This window comes from Cyprinus carpio, unplaced genomic scaffold (genome assembly GCF_018340385.1).
Source record: "Cyprinus carpio isolate SPL01 unplaced genomic scaffold, ASM1834038v1 S000006627, whole genome shotgun sequence".
NCBI classification, from domain to species: domain Eukaryota; kingdom Metazoa; phylum Chordata; class Actinopteri; order Cypriniformes; family Cyprinidae; genus Cyprinus; species Cyprinus carpio.
Genome location: NW_024879259.1, coordinates 99,299 through 122,908, shown reverse-complemented (window position 1 = coordinate 122,908; position 23,610 = coordinate 99,299). Strand labels below are relative to the sequence as shown.

General features: G+C 39.1%; 1 protein-coding gene across 1 annotated transcript; it reads right to left on the bottom strand.

The window, feature by feature from the left end:
• Positions 1 to 45: 45 nt before the first annotated feature.
• Positions 46 to 20,911, bottom strand: LOC109079959 (multidrug resistance-associated protein 1-like). Its single transcript, XM_042755017.1, has 31 exons — positions 20,656 to 20,911; positions 19,706 to 19,882; positions 19,155 to 19,280; positions 15,893 to 16,030; positions 14,099 to 14,218; positions 12,810 to 12,871; positions 12,584 to 12,715; positions 11,916 to 12,122; positions 10,877 to 11,054; positions 10,308 to 10,469; positions 10,040 to 10,132; positions 9,013 to 9,216; positions 8,745 to 8,891; positions 8,537 to 8,624; positions 7,542 to 7,611; positions 7,309 to 7,435; positions 6,779 to 6,955; positions 6,441 to 6,608; positions 6,161 to 6,353; positions 5,762 to 5,843; positions 5,174 to 5,282; positions 4,875 to 5,082; positions 4,480 to 4,790; positions 4,139 to 4,338; positions 3,749 to 3,875; positions 3,365 to 3,473; positions 3,100 to 3,242; positions 2,570 to 2,728; positions 2,277 to 2,443; positions 1,963 to 2,157; positions 46 to 1,375 (listed from the first exon to the last, which is right to left on the bottom strand). Exons 1-31 carry the CDS (start codon positions 20,695 to 20,697, stop codon positions 1,267 to 1,269), a joined length of 4,530 nt encoding a protein of 1,509 aa, XP_042610951.1. The 5' UTR covers positions 20,698 to 20,911; the 3' UTR covers positions 46 to 1,266.
• Positions 20,912 to 23,610: the final 2,699 nt, after the last annotated feature.

The following is a 23,610-nucleotide window of genomic DNA, read 5'->3' as shown; positions in this document are numbered from 1 at the left end:
TCTGTGGCTTTTTCGTCATGTCCAAAGAGTGTTTTTTTTTTTTATTGTTTAACAGCATGTTTTTCGGTTTGTCATCAAATATGGAGCCTGTAGAAAAGCTTATAGAAGCACAATGACGCATCCTTTAACAAGATGTCAAGTTTCTTTATACACAGTTATTACATGTATAAACATACAAAACATGAGATGAAGTATCAATAAAGATTAAATATAAAATATAAATAAAATCTGGAGTGTCACAAAGGCACTTGAATGTACATGTCACACATGTAGCTTTTCGCATTGTCTTATAAGACGAGATGCAGTGTCTTTTCATGTCCACTTTTAAGATTAAAATATATTTCTAAAAATCTACAGTAACAGTTACAGAGAACAAAATGCTTGTAAAACACTTTTCTTACGCTGAAGTGCAAAACTGCTAAATAAAAATCTTGCCTTCAGAATGGCGGTGAACAATATTTTCTTGCTATTAAAAATATTTGACTGGTCAGCAGTAATGAAGTCATGTAATATTACTAATTATTTACAGGTTTTATTTGTTTACTTTGGCTGAAACAAACAAACACCACAACCAACTTGGTTAACTGTACTGTTTTTTTTCCTAAACCCTCTCGTAAAAGCTTTAATTAGTGTCTGAAAGGGAGTCTGGAGGTTTTCAGGGGATTTTAGGTCAAGTATATGTGGCAATATTTTTGTAAACATATTGTCCTCTTACGTGATCTTCACATAACTGACGGTCTATAAAGAGAACTAAGAATCCACTAGAGCTTAAAGAATTTTCTTCATTGATTTGTTATATAACTGTGCAACAACATTACCATGTTAGCTGCTCTCACAATCATGTTCTTTCTCCATGGATGCTTTGGCACAAGCAGAACAGACACTTTCTTCCCTAATTGTATGTTTTGCCATATTTACAGGTTTCCATCAACTACATCGTTCTGTAACCTTACAAATAGCTTTGGAGGCAGCACTGATCTTTATCTTCTGGCAGGAAGGCCTTTTTCTCATTCTTCCTAAGAGCTGCGTAGTGTTCCTCTGCCCATGGAGATGGCGAGTAAACCTGAGTAAAAACTTACATTTTCATCTTCAAATTTAACAGGCAAACCATTTTAATTTGTGGGGAAGTGTGTGATTGAAGTGTCTGGTGCACCAGCTGTCTTATTGGGATGTCTGTGTGTTCTGCACTGAGAAATGGAGAGTCTGCAGATTCTTTGCTTTCGCCACAAGGAGGCGCAAGAAGACAGTCGATGTGTAAGTAAAGTCTTACAAGAGCCCAGCTTCCCTGCACATGTAGTAAAATTGGCCTCTTTTTGCAATAAGGTTACTGGGCGAATCCATCTCGACTACATGTCCTTTATCCATAACAATCACCCTGAGAAAACAAAAATAAGGTAACGTTTAAAATATTAACAAATTACTGTGTAATAGGCAAATCAAGTAACGAGGTTCCCAAACTGTGGCGACGTCCGCTAAAATATATATAATAGCGCTAAATTTACCTGTTTGGTCACGTTAGTCATAATAAAACATTACATTATAGACAATATGGTCATTCGGGCTGTCAGATAAGAGTTTAATTTCATAAATTACGCAAGCTGACTGTAGAGTTCATTAGAATTGAGTCACACAAATGAATGAAAGACATTTACGACTTGTAAGCAGCTAAATCACTTTCCAAAACTCCTAATAATGCGGTGATATTAATGAAAGTTCAGCCAATTTTTTCAATAGTGTAGCAATGTATGAAGCGCTGTTGAGAGATAATTGAGTGACCAACTTAATCTGCAGGTTTAAATCATTTGTCCTGTGAAATTCCCTATTGAAATGACTGGGTTTAACACAATGGTACAACGGTAAATGTGGTTGTTTTGGACCCCTCAAACAAACAGAACAATGTTTGTGAATGCCACAGAGAATGATTTGGGAACCACTGTTCAATGGCTTTGTAAAATGACCTACTTTGTGTAATCCATAATGGTGTTGAGGCGGTGCGCAATGGTAAGAACAGCACAGTCCTCAAACTGGCTGCGGATGGTAGACTGGATCAGGGTGTCTGTCTCCAGGTCCAATGCAGCTGTGGCCTCATCCAGCACCAAAATTTTTGTCTTTCGGAGAAGAGCTCTTGCTAGACAAACCAGCTGCCTCTGACCAAGACTGCAGGAAGAGAACCACTCACCATTGTTAATCCAAAGTCTCTTATTAAAATGTCATGCCTGCAATTTGCTTTTAGTTATTTAAAATCATGAAAGAAAAGCACTCTTGGATGCACTTACCTGAGATTTTCTCCTCCTTCTGAACACTCATGATTGAGTTTATCTGGCAGTTCAGACACAAAATTTTTAAGGTGAGCCAGTTCCAAAGCATTCCACACGTCCTCGTCAGTATAGGCATCGAAGGGGTCAAGGTTCATACGGAGAGATCCTGAAAACAGCACTGGGTCCTGGAAAGATATTAAAATTGCAAAACAGATTTGTGAAGAGTTCATAATAATTTGAAAAAGCCATGACGTGAAGAAGAAATTATAGAGTAATTTTGGTTCAACGTGGAGTATCTCAGTTGTACACACTTGTGGAATGATGGTGATGCGGGATCTTAGATCGTGAAGCCCGATCTCTGCAATATTGATTCCATCAATGAAGATCTGTCCTTTTGCTGCTTCCAAGATCCGGAAAATTCCAAGAGCCAAAGATGATTTTCCTGCACCAGTTCTTCCCACAATACCAATCTGAAAGGATAAGCAACAAGAGAGTAAGCCTGCGGGAATGTTTTCAAAATAGCTTGACTTCCAGACAACGAAATTATGGGACTATTTTCCAGAAACACTTTGTATTACCACTAGGGCAACAATCCCACCAAATGTTTGTTAAGCATAATTACAGCAGTGTACACCATATATCCTTTTTAGAACAATAAAATGGTTGTATTACTTTATGTTTGCAAGTAATTGATGACATTTTTGGGTGTTCTACTCCCTCAAGGTCTACAAGAATTTAACCTTGTTCAAGAGAAATGAGGCGAGGTATATATCATCCATAAAAATAGACAGCAATAATATTTTACAGTAAATGCTGATGTAGAATACTTCTTCACTTGTACCTTCTCCCGCTCTTTGATGTGAACAGAGATGCCCTTCAGGGCCAACTCCAGGCCTTTACGGTACTGAAGACCATAATCATGAAATTCTATGGTCCCTTTTTGAGGCCAAGATGGCGGTAAAGAACTTCCCTCTATGGTCCAAGCTGCCTGTAAATAATGATATAGACAGTCTGTAATGCTTGCTATTACAGACCCCCCCCCCCCAAAAAAAAATGCTATCCATAAATATATGCTATACATAGATATAAATATGCTATTCAGCTACACTCACTTTCTTTTGGAGTGTCTGCATACTCTTTCACTCTCTCAACTGATACAATGTTGTTCTCTACATACGTCCACGACCTTAAAATCCAGCTCAGGAAACCTGTCACCTAAAAAACAGCAAACAAAAATGACAGTCAATAAGGATGGGATGTGATTTGTCTGATCTAACACAGACAAATAAATAATGTTTGCATTTTCTTCTCTGAATGTTAATTTGAAAAAGGCTGACCACAAATGAAAGCTACACCATAGTAGATCTTTTTTGGTTTGAGGGTGAACATTGCAAGAGCGAGACTGCCACATGAAATATATCTGGTAGCTCTTGTAATATTTATATTAGTAATGTCAGATTCTGCATAGAGGCATTTGAAATTATTCACACCTGAAGTGAATGAGACACGGCCAGACCAACCATCCCAGGGCTCAGGGTTCCTTTTGCCATCACAGAGAGAATAGAAGCAGCAAGGACAATGCCATTACCCAGAAACTCCAAATTCACACCCAGCCACCTGCATGAGAAGACATCCCAGAACTAAGTTAATATCAATATCAAGCAATCAATATCTATGTTACAGGATGCCCAAAACAGTAGTATAGTAAGGTGCCATAAAAAGTGCCATTGACACAGAATGCAGTCTTGAATTGCATCAGCAGAGTTTTTTAAGTGGCTGTTCCAGTCCATTGCACCCACCTAGTTGTTTTTGAATACAAGAATACGCTTATAGTTTGTGATATTTTTTTCTGAATGTAGATGTTATTGCGATTGTCTCACCTTGTGGCTACAAAACGGGGAAAGTAAGCCGTTTGGTTTTGATCCACCTTGTGGTTGACACCCATGATGAAGCGGGACTGCTCATTGAACGCCCGGATGACACTGGCACCCTGCACTGTCTCGTTTAAATGCGTGTAGATGGGAGAGCGACTCACTGACTCCAACCGCCTCAGCTGGCAGGATGTGGCCACATAGAAACTTTCAAGGTTAAAAAGAGTGAGAGAGAGATTATAGTCAAAACTATAATGATTTCAATCCTTGCTTCTGAATTCAGGTATGGTTGGCTCAGCAGATGGATTAGTCTTCTTTCCTTAACCCCATAAATGCAGATTCAGGCATACCTGTATGAAGCCATAGAGGAATGCCATAGGAAGGATGATGACGGCTGCGAAAGGAGTGGCCATCAACACAATGATACAGACTTCCATAAGTTTGAAGAAGTAACCTAGCATCATTTTCAGCCCATCAGGGATCATGTTGTCTATGGCATCTATCTCTTTAGCAAAACGATTGAAGAGGTTGCCACTGGGAGTGGTCTCGAAGAACGACATAGGGGAGTGTAGCACATTGTTTAGAAGTTCCAAGTGAAGATGGCGGGAGGCGATGATGCACCCTAATGAGATGGCCACTGTTGTACCAAATATGGCAATTCCTAAAACAACAGAAATTCAAATCAGTTTAGTTTATTTGAATCATAACTTGAGCTGTTGAGGTAAAACACTAAGACTCTGCAGACCTTGAGCGAAGCCAAGAGCTCCATAGACTCCTAGTTTCAGATCCGTGTTTAATTGAGTGCCGTTGATGACAGGCTGATCAGCCCACAAGCTTAACCAGTAATTATAAGACAGAGATGCTGCTTGTTGGAAGGCATACAGGAATACAATGGAAACTATCAAAGGCAAACCAATAGTGTGGAAGTATTCAATGTACATCTCAAGTTTGACCTATTGGGACAGAGGGAAAATTGAGATCATAAGCCAAATGTATGTGGTTAATAAATAAAAAAAGTGTCATCAAGTTTTAGGATAAACTTACTCTGCCAATCCGTGCTTTATCAGCCTTAGTCAGTTTGCCCAGGTCTTCTTGAATATGGTCCTCATCAGAATCAGGCAGTGGCTCAATTGTAATACTGTTGGTGTCACCACTAAAAGACAGTTTGATTAAATCTTTAAGCTTCTCATTTAATGAATAACTTAACCAGTGCTAAGTCCTGCGGAGTCTAAATATCTGGAAATGAACTAGCATTTTTGCACTTTTGGTTCAATCATCCACAAGTCAATATTTTTTTTAGATGCCTGAAATTAGGTCTGTGGTTAAAATGGCTCAAGATTTTCAGGTTTATGTCATAAAATACATCCCAATACCAAACTGGTGACTTGATCTTTTCCTTTACATTTTATGTCCTGTTCAGTTTCATAATGTTATGGTCAAGATTATTGTGATTACCAAAGTGGTTATCAGTTATACACATTCAATGCAACACTCATTGAAATTAGACTGATATTGGCCACCAAGCTTTAACTGCAGTCATTCTGTACCACAATATCTGTGTCATTTCCTGTTTTCTGCATCATTTGAAGTCATATTCAGTAGCACTGAATAAGCAAATATAAAATCTCATACCTGATAAGCTGCTCTTGGGACAGATCCCTGGAAAATGGCATGTATTCAGTAACACTCAATCTTACAGACAGTCTTCTGGAGCCTGTAAATGTATGGATTTAACATAAAATGATCAATAATAGTTTTTTTTTTTTCACATTAGAACAACATTTGGATCTGACATATCCCTTCTAAGAAGATCAGCTTGAACCGCTATGAAGTTTCATACAAGTCCTGGTTGGTTTATGCTAAATGGAGACTGGTGTAGCTTATAGTGTAACACTTGTTTAAGCAGGGAAACATCAGAAGAACATGCTAGGGACACTCGATTCCCTGGTGGGGACATCAGCATCCACAATAACTGCATATCTATCTTTTCAGCTAGTATAAATGCCCGAACACACACCATAGTAATATTACCTCTCTGGGAAGCCTCCGAAAAGCACTCTTTCCTTTCAGAGCTCGCAAAGGTGTGGATGAAATCAGCAAAAGCACCATTCCGGTTCAGAAGTTCTTGATAGGAACCTCGCTCACTGATCTCCCCGTCCACCAGAACCAGAATCAAATCAGCCTGAGGCAGGAAGCTCATTCCATGGGTCACCAAAATCCGTGTCTTTGAAAAAAAGAAATTGGAAATGCTGAGGAGATAGAAAATTACCCCCCATTCCATCTGTAGGGTAAACACTACAGTGATAGTCACCTTGTCTCTCAGTATGCCTCTAGGTCCAATGACTTTGTTGAAGATGTGCTGACCAACATGTGCATCCACCGCAGACAGGGGGTCATCAAGGAGGTACACGTCAGCTTTCCTGTAAACAGCACGTGCCAGGCTCACCCTCTGTTTCTGTCCTCCGGACAAATTTAAACCCTGGCAAAAGACAAAGCAAAACTATATTTATTTAGATGTACAGTATATCAAGATTTATATATAGATCCATGCTCAATTGTGATTGGTCTCATGGATGCTTATTTATCCTATTGAATCTGAATCATGGAAGTTTAGCTCATACAAGCTCAGTCCTCTACTTTGGGTCTCACCTTCTCTCCGATCTCAGTGGTGTCTCCTGCAGGCAGATTGTCCAGGTCTGGCAGCAGGGCACAGGCTTCCAGCACCCGCTGATACCAGCTTTCCTTTTTTTCCCGTCCAAACAGAATGTTGTCCTGCAGACTGGCATTTTGGATCCAAGCTTGCTGGGGAACGTAGGCAACTGAGCCCTGTATTGATAGGAGCAATAAATGCTAAGAAGACAATCAACTGTAAGGATGAACTATTTTGCTCTTTGAAATTTGATTAGTGGCCTTGAAATAGTGCAGACTATGACATAATCTTGACTTTTTTGAATTGCTAAAACGTTTTGTTTATTTCCAAATTTAAATTTGATTTTCAATGTGGTTTCAGACTATTGTACCTCGTGAATTTTATAATTCTATATTACATATAATTTTAAATTACATGTGAGTCTACGGGCTCTCATTATGGGCACTTTCTGTATAATCATAACATGCCATTCAAAATCATATTTCATAAAATATATACAATGAGCGTTATGGTTGATTAATGTAAGTACCTTGACTGAAACTGCCCCGCTTCTTTTTTCAGTCTCCCCAAGCATGGCAGAAAGCAGCGAGGATTTCCCACTGCCAACATGGCCGACAACAGCAACCAGTGAACCACAGGGAACTCTAACGCTGATCCTACTCCAACACACAGAGTAAGTGAGGGGGATGTTGCTTAAACTTGGACACTTATTGCCTGATTGTGTATTCAGGAGTCTTGTGGAAACTTTCTGGATAATGATACCTTTTTAGACACGGGGGGCCATCCTTAGACCAGCTGAAGGTTCCATTCTCAAACACTACACCATCCACATCTGACAAGCAAAGAGGAACAATCAAAGAGAAAAAGTAAATCATGTAATATCATGCCTTAATCACTTACCATAACATGCAGACTATCTTCACAAACACAAACTGTTCTTGAGAAAAGTGCGGTTGAAATTACAGAGATCGCTTCTGGGAAACTAGATTTCTTCTGCAGCTTGTGAAATTATAGACTCACTTTAATTACACAGTCTAATTAGCTTTATATTCACAATAACAGTTTTCACAAGCTATCTTGAACAGCTTTGATGAATGCCGCCCACCACCATCCCCCAATCAAATTCCTTTCTATAATAACTGCTAATCTGTATGTTGTGTTGTTCATGGCAATATACCGGTTTTTATGTTTCAAAAAAGAACTTTGAATACAGGAAGGATGTTGCATTGTAAAAAAAAATAAAAAAATAAAATAATACAAAATATTTTAAAGTTATATAAAAGTTATAAGTAATAAGTCCATATAAATGTAATTTTGATTGCAGAGTAAATTATAATATTTAATTTAATACTGTAATACTGTAGCTGTGTTTATTTTGTAACAAGGCTAATCATTTTTAAATTAACTGTTGTTTTTGTGCAAGGTCTGTGATGATCTACAAGTAAAATTAAATAAATAAATACATTAATATTTTATGTAGTAGGCTACACTGTATTCACATGCATGCGATCCAGTGTGCTTTCAGAGATCTCTGATTGTTTTTGCCAGTGTGAGGAAGTGAGACATCACTACCATCTAACTGTGAAATTTAGAAGCTATTATCAAAATGTTGTTAATCTTGCTCTCACTCATATTTTTACTGACAGACGGAAGTGAGGGGAAGAGGGAAAGTCTCACAGTGTACAGACAACATTCAGTCTGATTTTAGCCTTACTCATCTATTGCACAATAATGTTTGTCAACAAGTGATCTCTCACCAGATTTAAAGGATTCCCTTGTCACATTGTCTGGTTTGAGTTCATCTTGACAAAGAAATTTCCCCAGACGCTTTAAAGAGACAAGAGCCTGCAACACAAGAATAATTTGTACATTTGAATTAAGATCACTACAAAATAATTAAATACAGACACCATCAGTAAATAAATAATCAGGGCAGAATATAATGGTGTTAATGGTAATTCTCACCTGCATGGTTGTGCTCATGGCGAAAGGAAGTTGGCTTAGGGGAGTTTTCAGTATGTTGATGAGAGCCATTGATACAAAGATTTTCTGAGCATCCAGAATATTCTTATCATCAATGAGCACATAGACACCAAACATGGCAAAAGCAATCTGGCAAAGAATGGAAATCACAGTCAAAAAATAAGATAAAATAAATGACATCCTGACCTAGTGAATTAAGGTTTAGTTCTTTCCCAAAAGTGTGTCCTGAAGCATTACTTAAGAATCTCACCAGAAAAGATGAAGAGTTGAAAGAGGCAATAGACACAGAGTATAAGATCTGTGATTTCTTCAGCGTTTTAAGCTCCTTCTCTCTGTATCCCAGGACCTGCTCCAGAAAAGCCTTTTCCCAGGCGTAGAACTTCAAAATCTTGATACCATTCAGAATCTCATTCATTAACTTGACCCGTCCATCCATGTACTTCATTTGTATCTCCTATGGAATGACCAGAAAACAGGAAAGTTATTAAACATCACAATGTCCCTACAAGGCTTCTTGACTAACTGAACCAGAAACATTTTTTTGGTCAACCACCATTACCATTAACCATCTTAACCATGCTATGATTTGCTGATGAACAGGATGGTTATGCTGGTTCACCAATTAGACCAGCATCACAACAAGAAGGAGGTCTTTTCAGCAGAATGACCTCACACCAGAATGATTGATATTGAAGAAGGCAATAAATTCCTAACCGCATGTTAAGATATTCTAGAACACAATAGCTAGGAGCTGAGAGATTGACTCAATCAGTGGCATGCCAAATGTCTGTTGTTTTCTAAAAAGAAAATTTCAGTTTTATTGCCATTTGCAAGCATTGTGGTTACTTTGCTTTGGAGGAAGCATGGGGAACTTCAAAGGAACAAGAGAAGCTTGAATCCAACCCGCACACCCACGCTCTGCTCACTTCACTATCTAAACCAGCTGTGGACCCTTCACGCTGTCTTTCTTTAGCACTCATTCACAGCGCTCCTCTGCGGTCTCATGGCTCAGAAAGAATTTTAGTGGATGAGATAAACAAGGAACTCATTTTCATCTCCTTTAATGAGAATCTTGTTCAGTTATTATTCAAATATTAAAAATAAATGTACTTGACTCCCAGGACTGAAACACTTGGGACTGTCGTAGCTTGCAATACAACATATTTAGAAACATTTTTTGAGGTATGGAACTTACAGTATGTTTTAATGTAGAGTAACCTCTTATATCATGATCTCAAAGACACACGAATTGTGGATGAGTTACAACATTACAGTACCTGAAGTTTGCTTCTCTTCCTTGCAATGAATCCATTCAGAGGGAAAATGAAGATCACCGTGGCAATGCCTGCTAGCGCAGATGGTCCTAAATGCTGAAAAAAGTCAAACAAGACATGTCTCATTTATTTCTCATGGAAAGCTAAAACAGCTATTCAGCCAGTATCCCCAAATGCTTAGAAAGAAATTCAGGTTTTACTCATATTACTAGAATGGAGATAGTTTACTGGAGTGGAATAAAAATAATAAGCAAATATACGTGCCCCTCACCTGCCAAAGAAAGAAGAGACAGAGTGTGACCTCAATGGGTGCTAACCACACTGCATTGAAATACACCACAAAGTCCATTAGCTTCTGGGTATCAGCAGAGACCAGATTGACAATCTCCCCAACCGTGCATGTTCTGCGTGCTGCGCTGTTCACGACAAGAGACTGAGAAAAAACAAGATGGAGAAAATAAAGAAGAGAAAGGGATTGATTAAAAAATTTGACTGACTCCCTTTCATAAGGGCATTTGAATTGACTTAAACCGGTCATGACCTACAGGAAGCTGAATTGTAATAATAAGAATTTAGTTGAATTAACAAATTCAACAAACATTGTATTATCAGAATTTTCACTAATTCATAACATGGTCAAAAACTTGTTAAAGTTTACTTTCAGCCCATTTTATGAAACTTAGAGGATTCTAGGAAATTACATGGTCCATAATGTTTTTTTTCTATTTTATTTTATGCTCCTGAAACCATCTCTGTATATACTTCCCTCCCTCAGAAATCACAGACTAATTACAGAATTATATGTTTTAAAAAGGTTTTTGTGCAGATGAGATGGCCCACCTTTCTGTAGACCAGACCCATGACAGCTGTTTTAACCCTCATGCCCACAGTAAAGCAGGTGTATGTGTACTGGTGGTTGAAGATGGACTGCAGGCAGGACAGGAGGAACATAAGAGAGGCGTAGAAATAGCCCTTCCACAGCGGAGCGTCCTCATCCTTCATGAAGCCTAATAACAGACTTAAAAAAAGAGAGAAAGGGTTTGAATGAAGGCATTATATAGTACCAAGAAATTTGCTGATTTCTGATGTAACTAAGCATTTGGCTAGATTCCTCTGTAACAGACCGCATCCAACCATTGTGGTTAGGCTCAAGGTTAACAGTAGCACTTAAACCCACAGCTTTCTTTGAAAATGTTTCGAAATTGAAGAATGGTGGATTTGTTGAGCCTAACAAGAGGTAGCATGTTCAACTGGAAAAATGTTTTTCTGAATGCTAACCAAAAGCTACAAAATCCATGTCGGGAACACTGAAGGGAAAAGGAGACCTTGAATGTTTCCACAGTTCCCACCAAAGTCCACCTTTTTTGACAGTGGATTCCAGTACAATACATGTACTTGCTACAGTTTGGATCTCCCTGTTCGCTGGGAGCTGACTGAACCTCCTATTTAGCTGGCTGCTTGCCTATAGTCACCACAACCCCGACAGTGTTCCTCTACCCTCCCAGAAGCTAACACGTCTACGGCGGACAGAATGCTGTGGTCATCTCTTGCTCTCTCAAGCTTTCAGACTTGAAGCCATAATTGCTTCTCTGTGGGCATAAACAGCATGATCACTGTCTGGCTGTTATGGCGTCTCTGACTCAAGCACCTGCTTCACACTGCCACTTCCTGTTTTCATCCCAAGATATTGTGAACCGTAAGATGTCTCTTCTAAAAATATTTTGATAACCTAGCAAGCTGTCTTTAAAAGCACAGAGGGGCCATCTGTGTTTATCTGAAGGCAGAACTTCTCATAAACACAACCCAAAGCCTAACTTATCCTAGATATACCAAAAGACTGGGCCAAGATGACTCATTAAATCTGCTTTGACTTTCTCACCTTAGAACCTGTGGAACTGAAAACATGAAGGCGTCGTGGACCATGAGGCACAGCGTCCCCGTTAGGAAGTAGGGTCCGAAGCTACGCGCGAGTGTCCGTAAGAGACAGAAACCCGAACTCTGCTCCTTCTGAATCTTCCTGAGAAACTGGGCCTGCTCTGGTAGTCGAGATCCCAAGGCAATACTGGTGCTTAGGTGGTTCTCCTGCCTATAGATGGAGAAGAGACAAACGGACATGTGCATAAGGAATTGGTGCTAAAGCCTAAATGCAGTTGGTAAGCTTTTTAATACCTCTTTGTAAGTTGTAATTGAAAACAGAATGACATTAAAACATCCTGTGCCACAGCGCAAGTTTCCACAAATTGTAAACTGCATGGGACCTCTGACATGTGAGGCCTTAAAAGAGGATTTCAGAGGACTTGAAAACACTGTATGTTTAAAACAGAAAATTGTTAACAAGCCAACCAATTGACACAATCCTCCTGTCTCGGCTCCTTTTGACTCATTTTAGGTCTGTCTCTTTTGTGGGAATCTTTCAGATGGAAATGTGATTGCATTGATCAAAGCAGCATGAGGATCCACAGCAACATCAACAAACAATATAAATGTGCATGTGCTTCAGAATGTCACGTGTAGGAAAAACCTGTCTGTTATTTCAATGAAACTTACTGCTGTAACTTGGTGCACTCCGCTGTCCATTCCTCTTCCAGGTCAGATATTATTTTCTCAGATGTATCCTCTTCCCTCAGACTCCACAGATCTTCTGCTTGCAGAGGAGAACGGTATCCCTTGAAAAGCAACCTGGAAGCACACACAACACAAACTGCATTACCTTCAACAAGTATTTCAAAGAGTTAGAATTAGAAATTGTATTCAGAATTATTTATTTCCTTACCCGCTGAACCACCAGAAGAGGATCTTGGACAAGAATGATGCATCTTGAACAGGACATGCATTCTGAGAAAAGAACAAGAACAAGTTGGCTACAAATACACTATATGGCCAAGATGTACAGAATGTGGATAAGTGTTTAAATAAATAAAATGCCTATGTTCTTACAAACTCTGAAACAATAGATCAACTAGAAATACCATTGGGTCTCATCTTCCCATACTTATTTGGCTATAATTTATTGACTTTGCCCACTTTACTTATTGCCATGGTACCATTAACATTCAAATGTATTGTCCACTACTGATGCCTAGCTGTGTCTTCATTGGAATAACCAAACCAAACATGCTCATTAAAATATGATAGAGGTGCAATTTTATCATCAACTACAACAAGGATTATTGAAAACAGTTCTAACGTTATACACATAAATAACCAGGTTTGTAACTGTCAACAGTCTGTTTTAGAAAGAAGAGTTTCACAGTTTTGCTTTCTTGGATGGAGAAAGGAGTGGTTAGAAATGACATTTGGCAACAGTGAACTCAGAGTAAACAGAGAAACAGTGTGAAAGTGTCTGTGAGAAAGAGTGGTAGACCTCTATCTGTGTGTGTGCATGCCTTATGTGCCACTGTAACACACTTCCACCCACTGCTGACCTCAGTGCTGCCCTCTTGCCCATACAGCCATCCACCCAAACACTCCCTCTCTCTCCCGCCTCCTCACTGGAGGTCTCACTCTTCAGGATGCTGTGAATAACCCTACACAGGAAGTGACTGAGCCAGGAGGGGATCAAGGGGTGTGGCACCGATGTCTGTGGCTAGAACCTCATCACAAACACACTAATTCCTCTCTGAGCTTGTTTCCCTGTTTTTCTCTGGAGGAGAACAGTCAGATGGACCACTATCTCACGAGATGTCTGGAGATTACGTTGTGTGTTGCTTTGCTCTGTGTGTAATTTGCATACATAACAACCAAACAGTGGGCAGAATGAGTCAAGAATTTAGTTTAAAAAAGGATATATCATTATCTGGGAAGGGGGACCACAGAGTGTCCATGTTGATGAGTCAAGCTGACTGCCGGAAAAACATCTCTTTTATCCAATAGCTAATATCTAAGTGCTGCATACTTGCGGGAGATAGTAGTTGCGTATCCTACCACCGTTACCATAATTCACTTCAAAATGGTGGGGTTGGGTTCTATATTACATAAGGACACTAGTAAACAACAGAAATTCACCACAGGATTGTTTGTGATGGATTATTTTAGCTGATGAAGAGTTTGCTCCGTTCGTACCTTGAGGACAGCTTTGCCTGAGGGTGCCCGGTCTGCAAAACAGCTGAGGAAGAGTTGTGCCAGCTGCAGGGCAAAGTACGAGAAAAAGGCCAAATACCGCACAATGTCTGGAGAGAGACCCTGAAAAGCAGAGACACCCAAATCAGCAGATCACATACAGATTACAGAAAAAGAGAGCGCAGGCAGACTTTCCATTTTAAACGAGTACCACAACCAGGGATTTCCCATAATGTACTGTGATGTTATTCCAGTTCTGATCCGCAGACTTCCCAACATGCTGTTTACATGCTGAACATTCTGTTCTTATGGAACTCTCTGGAACACACCATGTTGATGTGTTCTGAACCAAGACTACATTTCCTAATGAACCTTGAAGGGCTTGTTTACTGAAGACATTTCAAATTCTCAAGTGAGAACTCCCTCACTACTGTTTACATTTCAGTGATGTAAGGATTAATGTAAAAAAATATGATCTGTTGTTTATTCTGTAAGAAATCATGCCAGTGCTACAGTGCAGAGTCCCTTCTTACTTCGCATAATGTCAGAAGACATGGGTGTGCACGAGTATTAACAACATAGTAAAGCTTATTTTGAACAGTTAAGGCAAATCATGGTGAAAACCAAACTCTTTAATGGCCTGCTTTATATAAATTAATTACGTATGAAAAGAGTCATAAAAGGCCTCAAGTCACGCTACAATCGAGAAACTCTTCTAGACTGCTGCTGTTCAAGCCTCCGGCCACTATTTGCTGGTGAGGAGCCAAAAGTAGCTATATTTACAAAAGCTTCACATGTGCTGTTCACATGCTGCTCATGCATTTTTACACCTATAGTAGATGCTATGTTTGTCTTTCTGGTGTCCTGGATATAGCGTCCTGGCTTCACTATTGGAGCACAAACCATGTTGAGACAAATCTGTAGTAAACATCCGTTTGGCCGTGGAGACCCTTGCCAAGATAGAGGCTTTATTCTTAACCACACCACAAAATAAAAAACAAGGCCAGAGCGGTTTCGGTGGTCACTATGTAGGTCAGTCAAAATGTCTTCCCACTCTTATTCAAGCATAAAGTCAGCATGCCAGTGAGAAATATGCTTATCTGTCTTTAAGTTTGACCCAGTTTTGCATGATATGGGTCAGAACTGTCTCGTTTCTAAAACTGGTAAACCTGTTTTCTTGCTAGCGGTGTTATTGTCCTTGGGCTGAGAAGGAATGTGTGGCTTATAAAATCGCTTAGAAACATGTACTTTGGCCTGGTTATTGACATGGCACATAAAAATGTTTTGAACTTTGAAATATTTCATGCATTTGATTTTAATTATTTAGTTAATAATAATTAGCTTGATACAAGTGAGTTGTTTAAATAATTTACATAAAAAAAATATACATACTATACTTCCACATGCTGAAAGATCCAGTAGGGGTAAAAGGACACTTTCTGACATATGTTTCAAACTAACACCTACTTGGACTTCACCTGAACTCATGATATGAATGTGACAAACCAAGTCCAAACTTGGGGAAAATCAACACTGCTAAAAGTAGAAACTGCTGGAATGCTGAGCTGCTGTGTGTTTGTGAGAGTGTGCTGCGATGTATTTGCTTGTGCATGTGTGGATATGCATCTATGACTATGTGTACATCTGTGCTTGTCTGTATGTTTGAGCATGAGGATGTTTTCATGTGTGCACCTGTGTTTGGTCAATATGTTAATATTCACTCATATGTGCAGGGTTAGTCCAGGGAAACTGAAAATCCCCAGATTTGGGGTCTGTGTCAGTTGTCATTTCTCTCACCTGATCCACGGCCAGCTGGACTTTTGCATGAAGCGGAATAAGGGAACAGACCACGCCCAACAACCAGAAGAAGAACAGGAAAACAGAGGAACGGCATCCTCGCACTCTCTCCCAATGAATCATGCATACGGCTAACACCTGTCAAACACACAGCTGTTAATAACATTGTTCTCATCTGCTAAAATTACAGCCTGTACAAAACAAGTGATAAATAACTTCAAAAAGGAACCTAATTACAGAATGCCCTCTTCCTGATGAGTATCTACTGAATGATGCAAGTTTACTTTAAAGGTGAAGCATGTAATTTTTTCAATGCTAAAATACTTTCTCTTTTTCCCGGCTTAATCCATTTGTAGGCTCTGCCCCAAAAAGTGTAAACACTGTGGTTCTGTTTGAGTGACCACTGGTGTGAGTTGTGGGTGGGACTGTCTGTTTTGCCGACCAATGAAAAACTGAGAAAGTGTTCCGGGAAACTTCATTACTTCATCCTTTTTGAAATTACACATTTCACCTTTCACTCTAACTCATTGCGAAAGTCTTTAAATAGATTTAATTACATTTAATAGATTTAAATTACAACTATCGAGCCCATAACCTTTAGAGAGAAGAAAGAGCAGAAAGCAAAATTTCATCCTGTTAAACGAATACCCAACCAAGAAAAAAGCTATGAAAAAAAAAACACTGTCTACATGCAGGTTGCATACAGGTTAATTCAGTCAGTTAACAGCTTTTGCAATTTATATGGATAAAACATGGAGCACCTGAGAACTGATTTTAAGTGGATATGGACTTTACTTTTAAAATTGTACTATTGTATTAATTTGTTTTGTTTTTGTTTGTTGATCCCACGTTTTTCTTAATTACTGCGACTTTTCTTTATCCAAAAAAATTTGACATCCTCCATTTCTCAAAACCAGACTGTCAACCAGTGGCTCTCGCCGATCCCAAGCCTGATGTGATGTTCAGTTGTTGCTGTCTCCTAGGTAGCGCAAAACATCATTTGATTACGTAAAAAGCAGCCTCCTGGTGTGGTACAGATGAAAGATCAGGACTGGGCCCAAAGACGCCTCCTCAAAACCAAACCAAAGCCATATTATAACCTCAGATAAATGAGGTGAAACCTTTAAAAGGAACTCTTAATCAGGTCCCAACGGAACACGCCTGCGGAGGTTTTTGCGCTACCTGGAAACAGATCATGTAAACCACATGTAACATCTGCATTGCTGATTTTGTGTTTAGACCTTACGTCTTATGAGAATAAGCCATGACTTCTCCTCTGGACAGTGGGAGGAGGCCAAAGCTTGTAATTATACTGGAGAGTTAAGAGCGATAGAAGACAGAGACAGATCTGCTTCCTGCGGCATAAATGACAGCACGCAGTGAAATCGGCAGCAGCTTATGGTGGGTAAAAAAAAAAAAGTAGCCAAGCATTACAGCAGACTTCAAGGACATAAACCAAAAACTCAATTTGGGGTGCCAAATGTAAAAATGTATGATCTCCAGGTTCGAGAACAGGTTAATGTCAAATTAAAGTAAAAATAATGATCAAATGATGAAGAGTATTTTAAAGAGCCATGGTGGACTAATGGCATACAGTCCCAGGAAAGTATGCCAGACTGCAGTAGTCTGCTGCATTTTCCACAACCTTGTAGTCACAGCTAACCTGAAAGAAGGGAATTTGGGCAAATTTGGTGTTCTTTTAGTGAATCAGGTACTACAACAATCCAGACAGCATGTGCAAATAAATTGCAATTGGGAGCGCAATTCATTCTTTGCAAATTCTCCTTCTAGGTCCAGTAGAGTTGTAGCTGTTGCTTTCTAAACTGTTCATTACATAAGCCCAAATATTACACAAGAAACCCATATGTGGTAAAGAAGGTTGGGCAAGGCAACAAGGCAATATTTTCATAATTTAAAAGCAATATTTATGCACCATCTTAATAAAATCTCCAAAATAGTTATTGAGGTTTGATACCTACATTCCAGCACTCCACCAAGCTATGACAATGCATTATTTAACTCGGTGACCAATTAAGATCACTATCTGTTGTGAAGAAAGAGGGCTTTTAAGGACAAGATTGCACTGTTTAACTCTTTGAGTGTTTTTTTTTCTTTGGCATTAGCCAGTGTTGACTTAGGTGTCTGAGGAGACCACAGATGGGTCATGAGTCTGGTCTGGAGCCCGACTCTGCAGGATGCAAATGGAACATGCAGACAGAAAGCGATGATGAGATTGTGTTCATTAGGCAGTGTGTAGGTGTGCCCCTAACCTAGTTCACCTCAGAGTGTCACACTCTATTAGATGAAAACAGCTCCTGCTGTGTAAGGGTTTAGGAGCCATTTTGCAGACATAAGCAGGTGTATTAAGAAATGAATTATGGGGAGGAAGGCTTGTAGGAGGGGAATGAATGAAGCTTAAATCTCTAATGTACACTCGTGCATGTGGCCCCATGTATAAATCTTTAAGGCTTAATATGGGATGCTAGTGTTCCCAATAGGCTTCATAACTATCACAAAGTAAAGATCCACACACTGCTGCAGAATTCCCACAATTCTACTTGATGAAGATCCTCTGGATCTTGAGAAGGTTCTGCCTCCTTGATTTGCTGAAATCTCTGACATTCTCTCCTTTTCTAACTAGCAAGACTTCCTTGGTCAACCAGCTCTAAAAGAAAAACAACACTAATCAACCGACTTCACTAGCTAAGATTTACATGACTATTCCGGTCAACCCGCTATACTAAAACACTGCTAACAAGTGTAAATCAGTCTAGATTAGAATGGACATTTATTTTGGTCTAAACTTGTCTTTTCAGCAAGACTGGACAACATATTCAATTTTAAAGGTGCATTAGTGAAATTTTGCAGGCAAAAGTTGAAAAAGCGAAAGTGATGAAGTCACTTTAAACCAAGTAAGTGACCAACTCGCTGAAAAATTTGCTTTGAGTAATCTTTCAAACTCGTGCGAAATTCTTGATTGTGTGGATTCTTATTCATATCGAAATGAATGTATTTTGCCTGCAACAATTTGCTGAACATTCATAAATGTAACCACACCTCAAGCCTGGGCAGCAATCTTTACCATGCTAAGATAAAAATCAGAGATAAAACGTAGCAAGAATTGTATTTTTCCTGACATTGATTTGATGAAAACAACAGATTGAGGCTAATTTTTCATTAATAAACAGTTCTACACAACTTTTTAATGTTGGCTTCTGCCTGTACTGCTTCATATTTCTATAGAACCTAGGGGTTACATTACCACGGTGAGACTGCGTATGACAGGACTGAGCAAGAAGACAAGGTGTTGCTGGATTTCCTGTCTTCGTTCCAACAGGATGTAGAAGAATTCCACAAAACCAAAGGACGCCAAGAAGAACCCCAGCAACTGTAAAAGCAAAGAGGAATACAATTCATATCAGGGTGAGAACTGAGTCACTCTCCCGGAAGCTCCGGTGGTCAGTGACTGTAAAGAAGAGGTGCGATTTACATTATGATAAGACTGGATAGGAATCTGTGTGACTCTGAACAAACGGTGGAACAACTGTATTTCAAACAAAAGATTTTTAGAACGGAAGAGTGAAAAGTGACATCACAGCTCACCAGAGTGACAAACTGTGGTTACACACATCACTCTCTCTTTTACTGTCTTCCTTGGTTACTAAAGTGTGAACTCGACCCCTCAGTCTACCCAGACCACCACGTTCACTTTGTATTAACACTCTGGTTTGAGTTTTATAGCCCACAAAGCTGGTACGTTTGAGACCTGGACAGGCTTGTATAACATTAACGGGTCTTAGCAGTCTGTCTCACCAGCTTGGCACTGCAGAGTGAAGAGAGGGGCAGCCGACCTCGGCCATGGCAGTACAGATGCAGGCAGTAGAACGGAGAGAGGACCCACAGGTAGATGCACGGAGCCCACACCAGGACTGTGTTCTGGAAGCAGTTGCTCAGTTCAGGGTTATGCGTGTACCATGTCTGGTTCCAGTCCTGGAGATGAAGGAGAGGGTGTTCTTAACTTTTCAACCAGTTATATTATAATTGACAGTCTTCATTCTTTCATTGGATCAACATTTTCTTGATCCAAATCCAGTCCACACAAAAACCAGATATGTCCTGAATGTTCCAGAACATCTCAAATAAGGTTATAATTTTGAACATTTTGAGGTTTGTTTACCATATTGGTCAATTTTGCTTCTTATTGTTTATCTTGGGCAAGCTCATCACTGACTTTCTCTTATCTCTTTCTGTTACTGGGTGAGAAACAACTGAGTTTCAATTAAGTCTTGCGATTGGACTAAATCAGTGTAATTGAAGGAACAGATCTGCCCTGAATTCTGACAACTAAAGAAGTTTGTAAAATCAGTGTATTAAATTGCCATCTGCTAGTTTATTTAAAATATGAAATGTTATGTAAAATAAATCACATTCCAAACTTTGACCACAGTGCATCATCTTAACTTAATGTGACACATTTATTAAATATTCCAACTTTAACTGAAAAAATAAAAACAGCAAAAAACACATACTCTGGTTCTCAGATTCTTGGAATTATATAATGTTTCCAAAGTACTTTCAATATAAATATAATTTATAAATATAATAAGCCCTTACAGGTATCAATGTAACATATACAATATAAATGAACCATACAAAAAATATATATATATATATAGTCTAATCTAATATATATATATATATATATATATGAAAAAATCTTGAATAATATTCAAGATTTAAAGTCACATAAGACGTTTGCTCACCCATAGAGGGTCAAGTCCACTTAGACTGCATAAGGTATCCATTCACTCGTCTGGTCCTGAAGCTGTACCTATCCCTGCTGTGTATCCTGGTGTTTTAGACTGCTCTGCCACTCTGAGTCAAACTCTCCCTTCGTCCTGGGATCTCCTACACACTCTCTTTCACTTTTGTCACTGCTTGTTTCTGAGAGTGTCTGGAAGTGTCTGCTTTTTGACCACCGGTCTGACAGCTGCTTAGGTGGGTGGTTATATTCACTCTCTCCTCCCAGCAGTCTTCCTTAAACTCTCTGTCTTTCCCTCCTTCTCTATTTATCTTCCCCTTTCCCCGACTCCCACGTACTTTAGGTTCTTTATCAAAACAGTACTGTGGTTTTTGCAAAGTTCTCTGACACCACCCCAAAAAAAATCCCCACCCTTAACATAGTCCTCTCCTCTCCCCCTCCTATAAAACACTATCATCACTCTCATTTTCACCCCCATGTAGTCACCTCCAGCTCAGTCCAAATGCAAAAAGTGCTGCTAGTAGCACTCCATCGCTATTTGTTTGTCTTTATAGAAGTGCTATATTTCACTTTTCCAGCATGTACCTGAAATACTTAGTAAGATCACACAACCAAGCACCACACTCTCCACCTTACTTTTTACTTCCAAAGGGAATTACGATACACTTACTGCACACATTCAGTCCAACCTGGAATTCAGTACCTTGCGTAATGGCAACATTTATTATCTCTAGTGGGACTAGACTCTACAAACTAACAGTTAGGCTGCCATTTCATATCACAGACTGGAACTAAATAAATAATTTAACTATTTATTTACCAAATTAACTATTTGTATTGTAAAATAAGCTTCACTTTCTAGAAGCTAGACAACTCGGCAAGTTGAATGCCCTCATCTATGAAAACTGAACAAAACTACAGAAGTTTAGAGAAATAAAGAAAATATGAACGAAACTACATTAAATTCAAGGTATATTGAGCAGATATTTTTCTATTCACTATTATTTTGAAAGCTGTATTGGGTCACCACTCATTGTCCAATGAAAAAGCTGGGTCCTGAAGCAAAAGCAGTTGAGACCCGCTGCGCTAGACTAAACCATTCTTTACTCAATTAAGGGTGTAGACTGGTCTCATTCATTAATTATCCCGTAAAAATGTGTAGTACAGAAAAGTTCCCACAGAAAAAAATCCGCCATATTCACAACAGGTGCTCAAGCATCTAAATGTGTTCCTCGTTTTACTGAGCCTCACATATGTCCATATGATATAAGGGCTTTCCGTACAACCTTACCCTTCTTACCCCTTCTCCCTTCTGCTCATGTTGTCTCTTGCACGCAGCGTTGTCTAAGAGCATGCACAGTCCCAGATCTGTGAGTAAATGGTTTTCTCAAAAATTTAAAACAACAGTTTTTTTGTGTATGTGCTTTCGCTTTGTTCTAAATGTTACTGTAAGTTTTAAATGATGACTGATGAAGCATCAATTTTTCATGAAAACTTTTTACACAGATATTATGCACAAATATATCCATACACACAGTAAACGATACTCACTCTTTTGAATCTGTGCAGAAAATTATACTAATTAATTGGACTTACAGGCTACAAACGTGTCATGTTATAAAATGTCTTGCTAAATTTGGTCTCAAGCTGAATTTGCGAGACCTGCACCTGTTTGGCATGTTAAATGGGTCAAGTGCGTTTAAAAGAGAAGCACTCAAGCATTCTGTTGTAAATAGACCAAAAACGATGCGCTGAGACATAGGTTTAACACAGACATACTCACGTAATGCAATACATACACATTTTCACACAAAAAAACTCATTCACATAGGCACCCAGACATTCTGACACACACGTTTGTATTACTAGGCTGGCACAAGTTAAACAGACGGTCAGACTGATATTATGTCTGTCTCTTTTGAAGCTCTCAGTAGTCTGTTATGAAGTAACATCAGTCCAACAGAAATCCTGGAAAAGGCCCGTACACTGGTGGAAAGTTTTAGGTCGACCTCAGTCAAGGAGCTTCTGCAGAGACATGGAAAAAACGATGGATGGACATGCCTTCCCACAAGTGCTCCCTGCGGCCAGTCATGTGTGTGAGGAAAGCTGTATTGTGTTATTCTTCAAGGTCAGAGAATATAAAATCAGACTTTTCTTTAAAGATGATTCTTTTCAGCACCATATAAGATTAAAAAACGTTAAAATAACAGGTCTCATTTCTATTCTACTCACATACACTGATCTAGGCTCCTCAAGTATCATTTCTAATGACCAAAAGGCCCCTGTAAATCACTCAGAGTACCCAATAACAATGAGGCCTCTAAAGGGAGCTTGAAAGAAAGTGATAAAAATAGCAGCAAGAAGCCTGACTGCTCATGACGATAATGACTTGGAAAGGAGGCACTAAGGAGACGGATATAATCAGTCCCTGTGTGCTAGTTGCCAATTTTGCCTCTTAGTTTTCGCTCACAAATCAAGCAAGAACTGGTGCAAAATGACCAAACTCTAGACTGATTTTCCAGTTATTGTAAAGGAATGAAATGTGGTCAGAAATTAAAACAGGAAGACACCTAGGACTAGTGGTTCTTATGAATGTCAAATACAGAGAATTTTCATTTTGGGGCAAAGTTTTCTTTTAACTTAGGCGGCAAAACAACAGTAAATCATATTAAACAGTCAGAGAGCTGCTCTTATGTATAAATGTTTATAAAATTTGCACACTTTTCAGTTGCACTATCGACTCTTACTTGGGCTTTCAGTGGCCAGACCACCTATAGAAAAGCCAACATTGCAAAAAACATAGCATTATACTGTCAGAACAACTAAACAGAGAGATGAATTGATGCATTCTTCCTGGTCAACCATGAATCCACCAGGGGTTTGGCAAATGGACTCCAAACAACAATGACCATCTCCTTCTGTCTATAGTTTTGAGGACTGCACTTATGGCAGTAAA

Bases quoted from the DNA above. Each gene is read 5' to 3' on its own strand.
- LOC109079959 (XM_042755017.1), bottom strand. From the start codon at position 20,697: ATGGATACCTTATGCAGTCTAAGTGGACTTGACCCTCTATGG. The intron at 10,470-10,876 runs GTGGGCCATCTC...GTTTTTTCTCAG, and splicing joins TGGGTCTGGTCTACAGAAAG to TCTCTTGTCGTGAACAGCGC. The intron at 3,474-3,748 runs GTGTGAATAATT...GCTGTTTTTTAG, and splicing joins CCGTGTCTCATTCACTTCAG to GTGACAGGTTTCCTGAGCTG.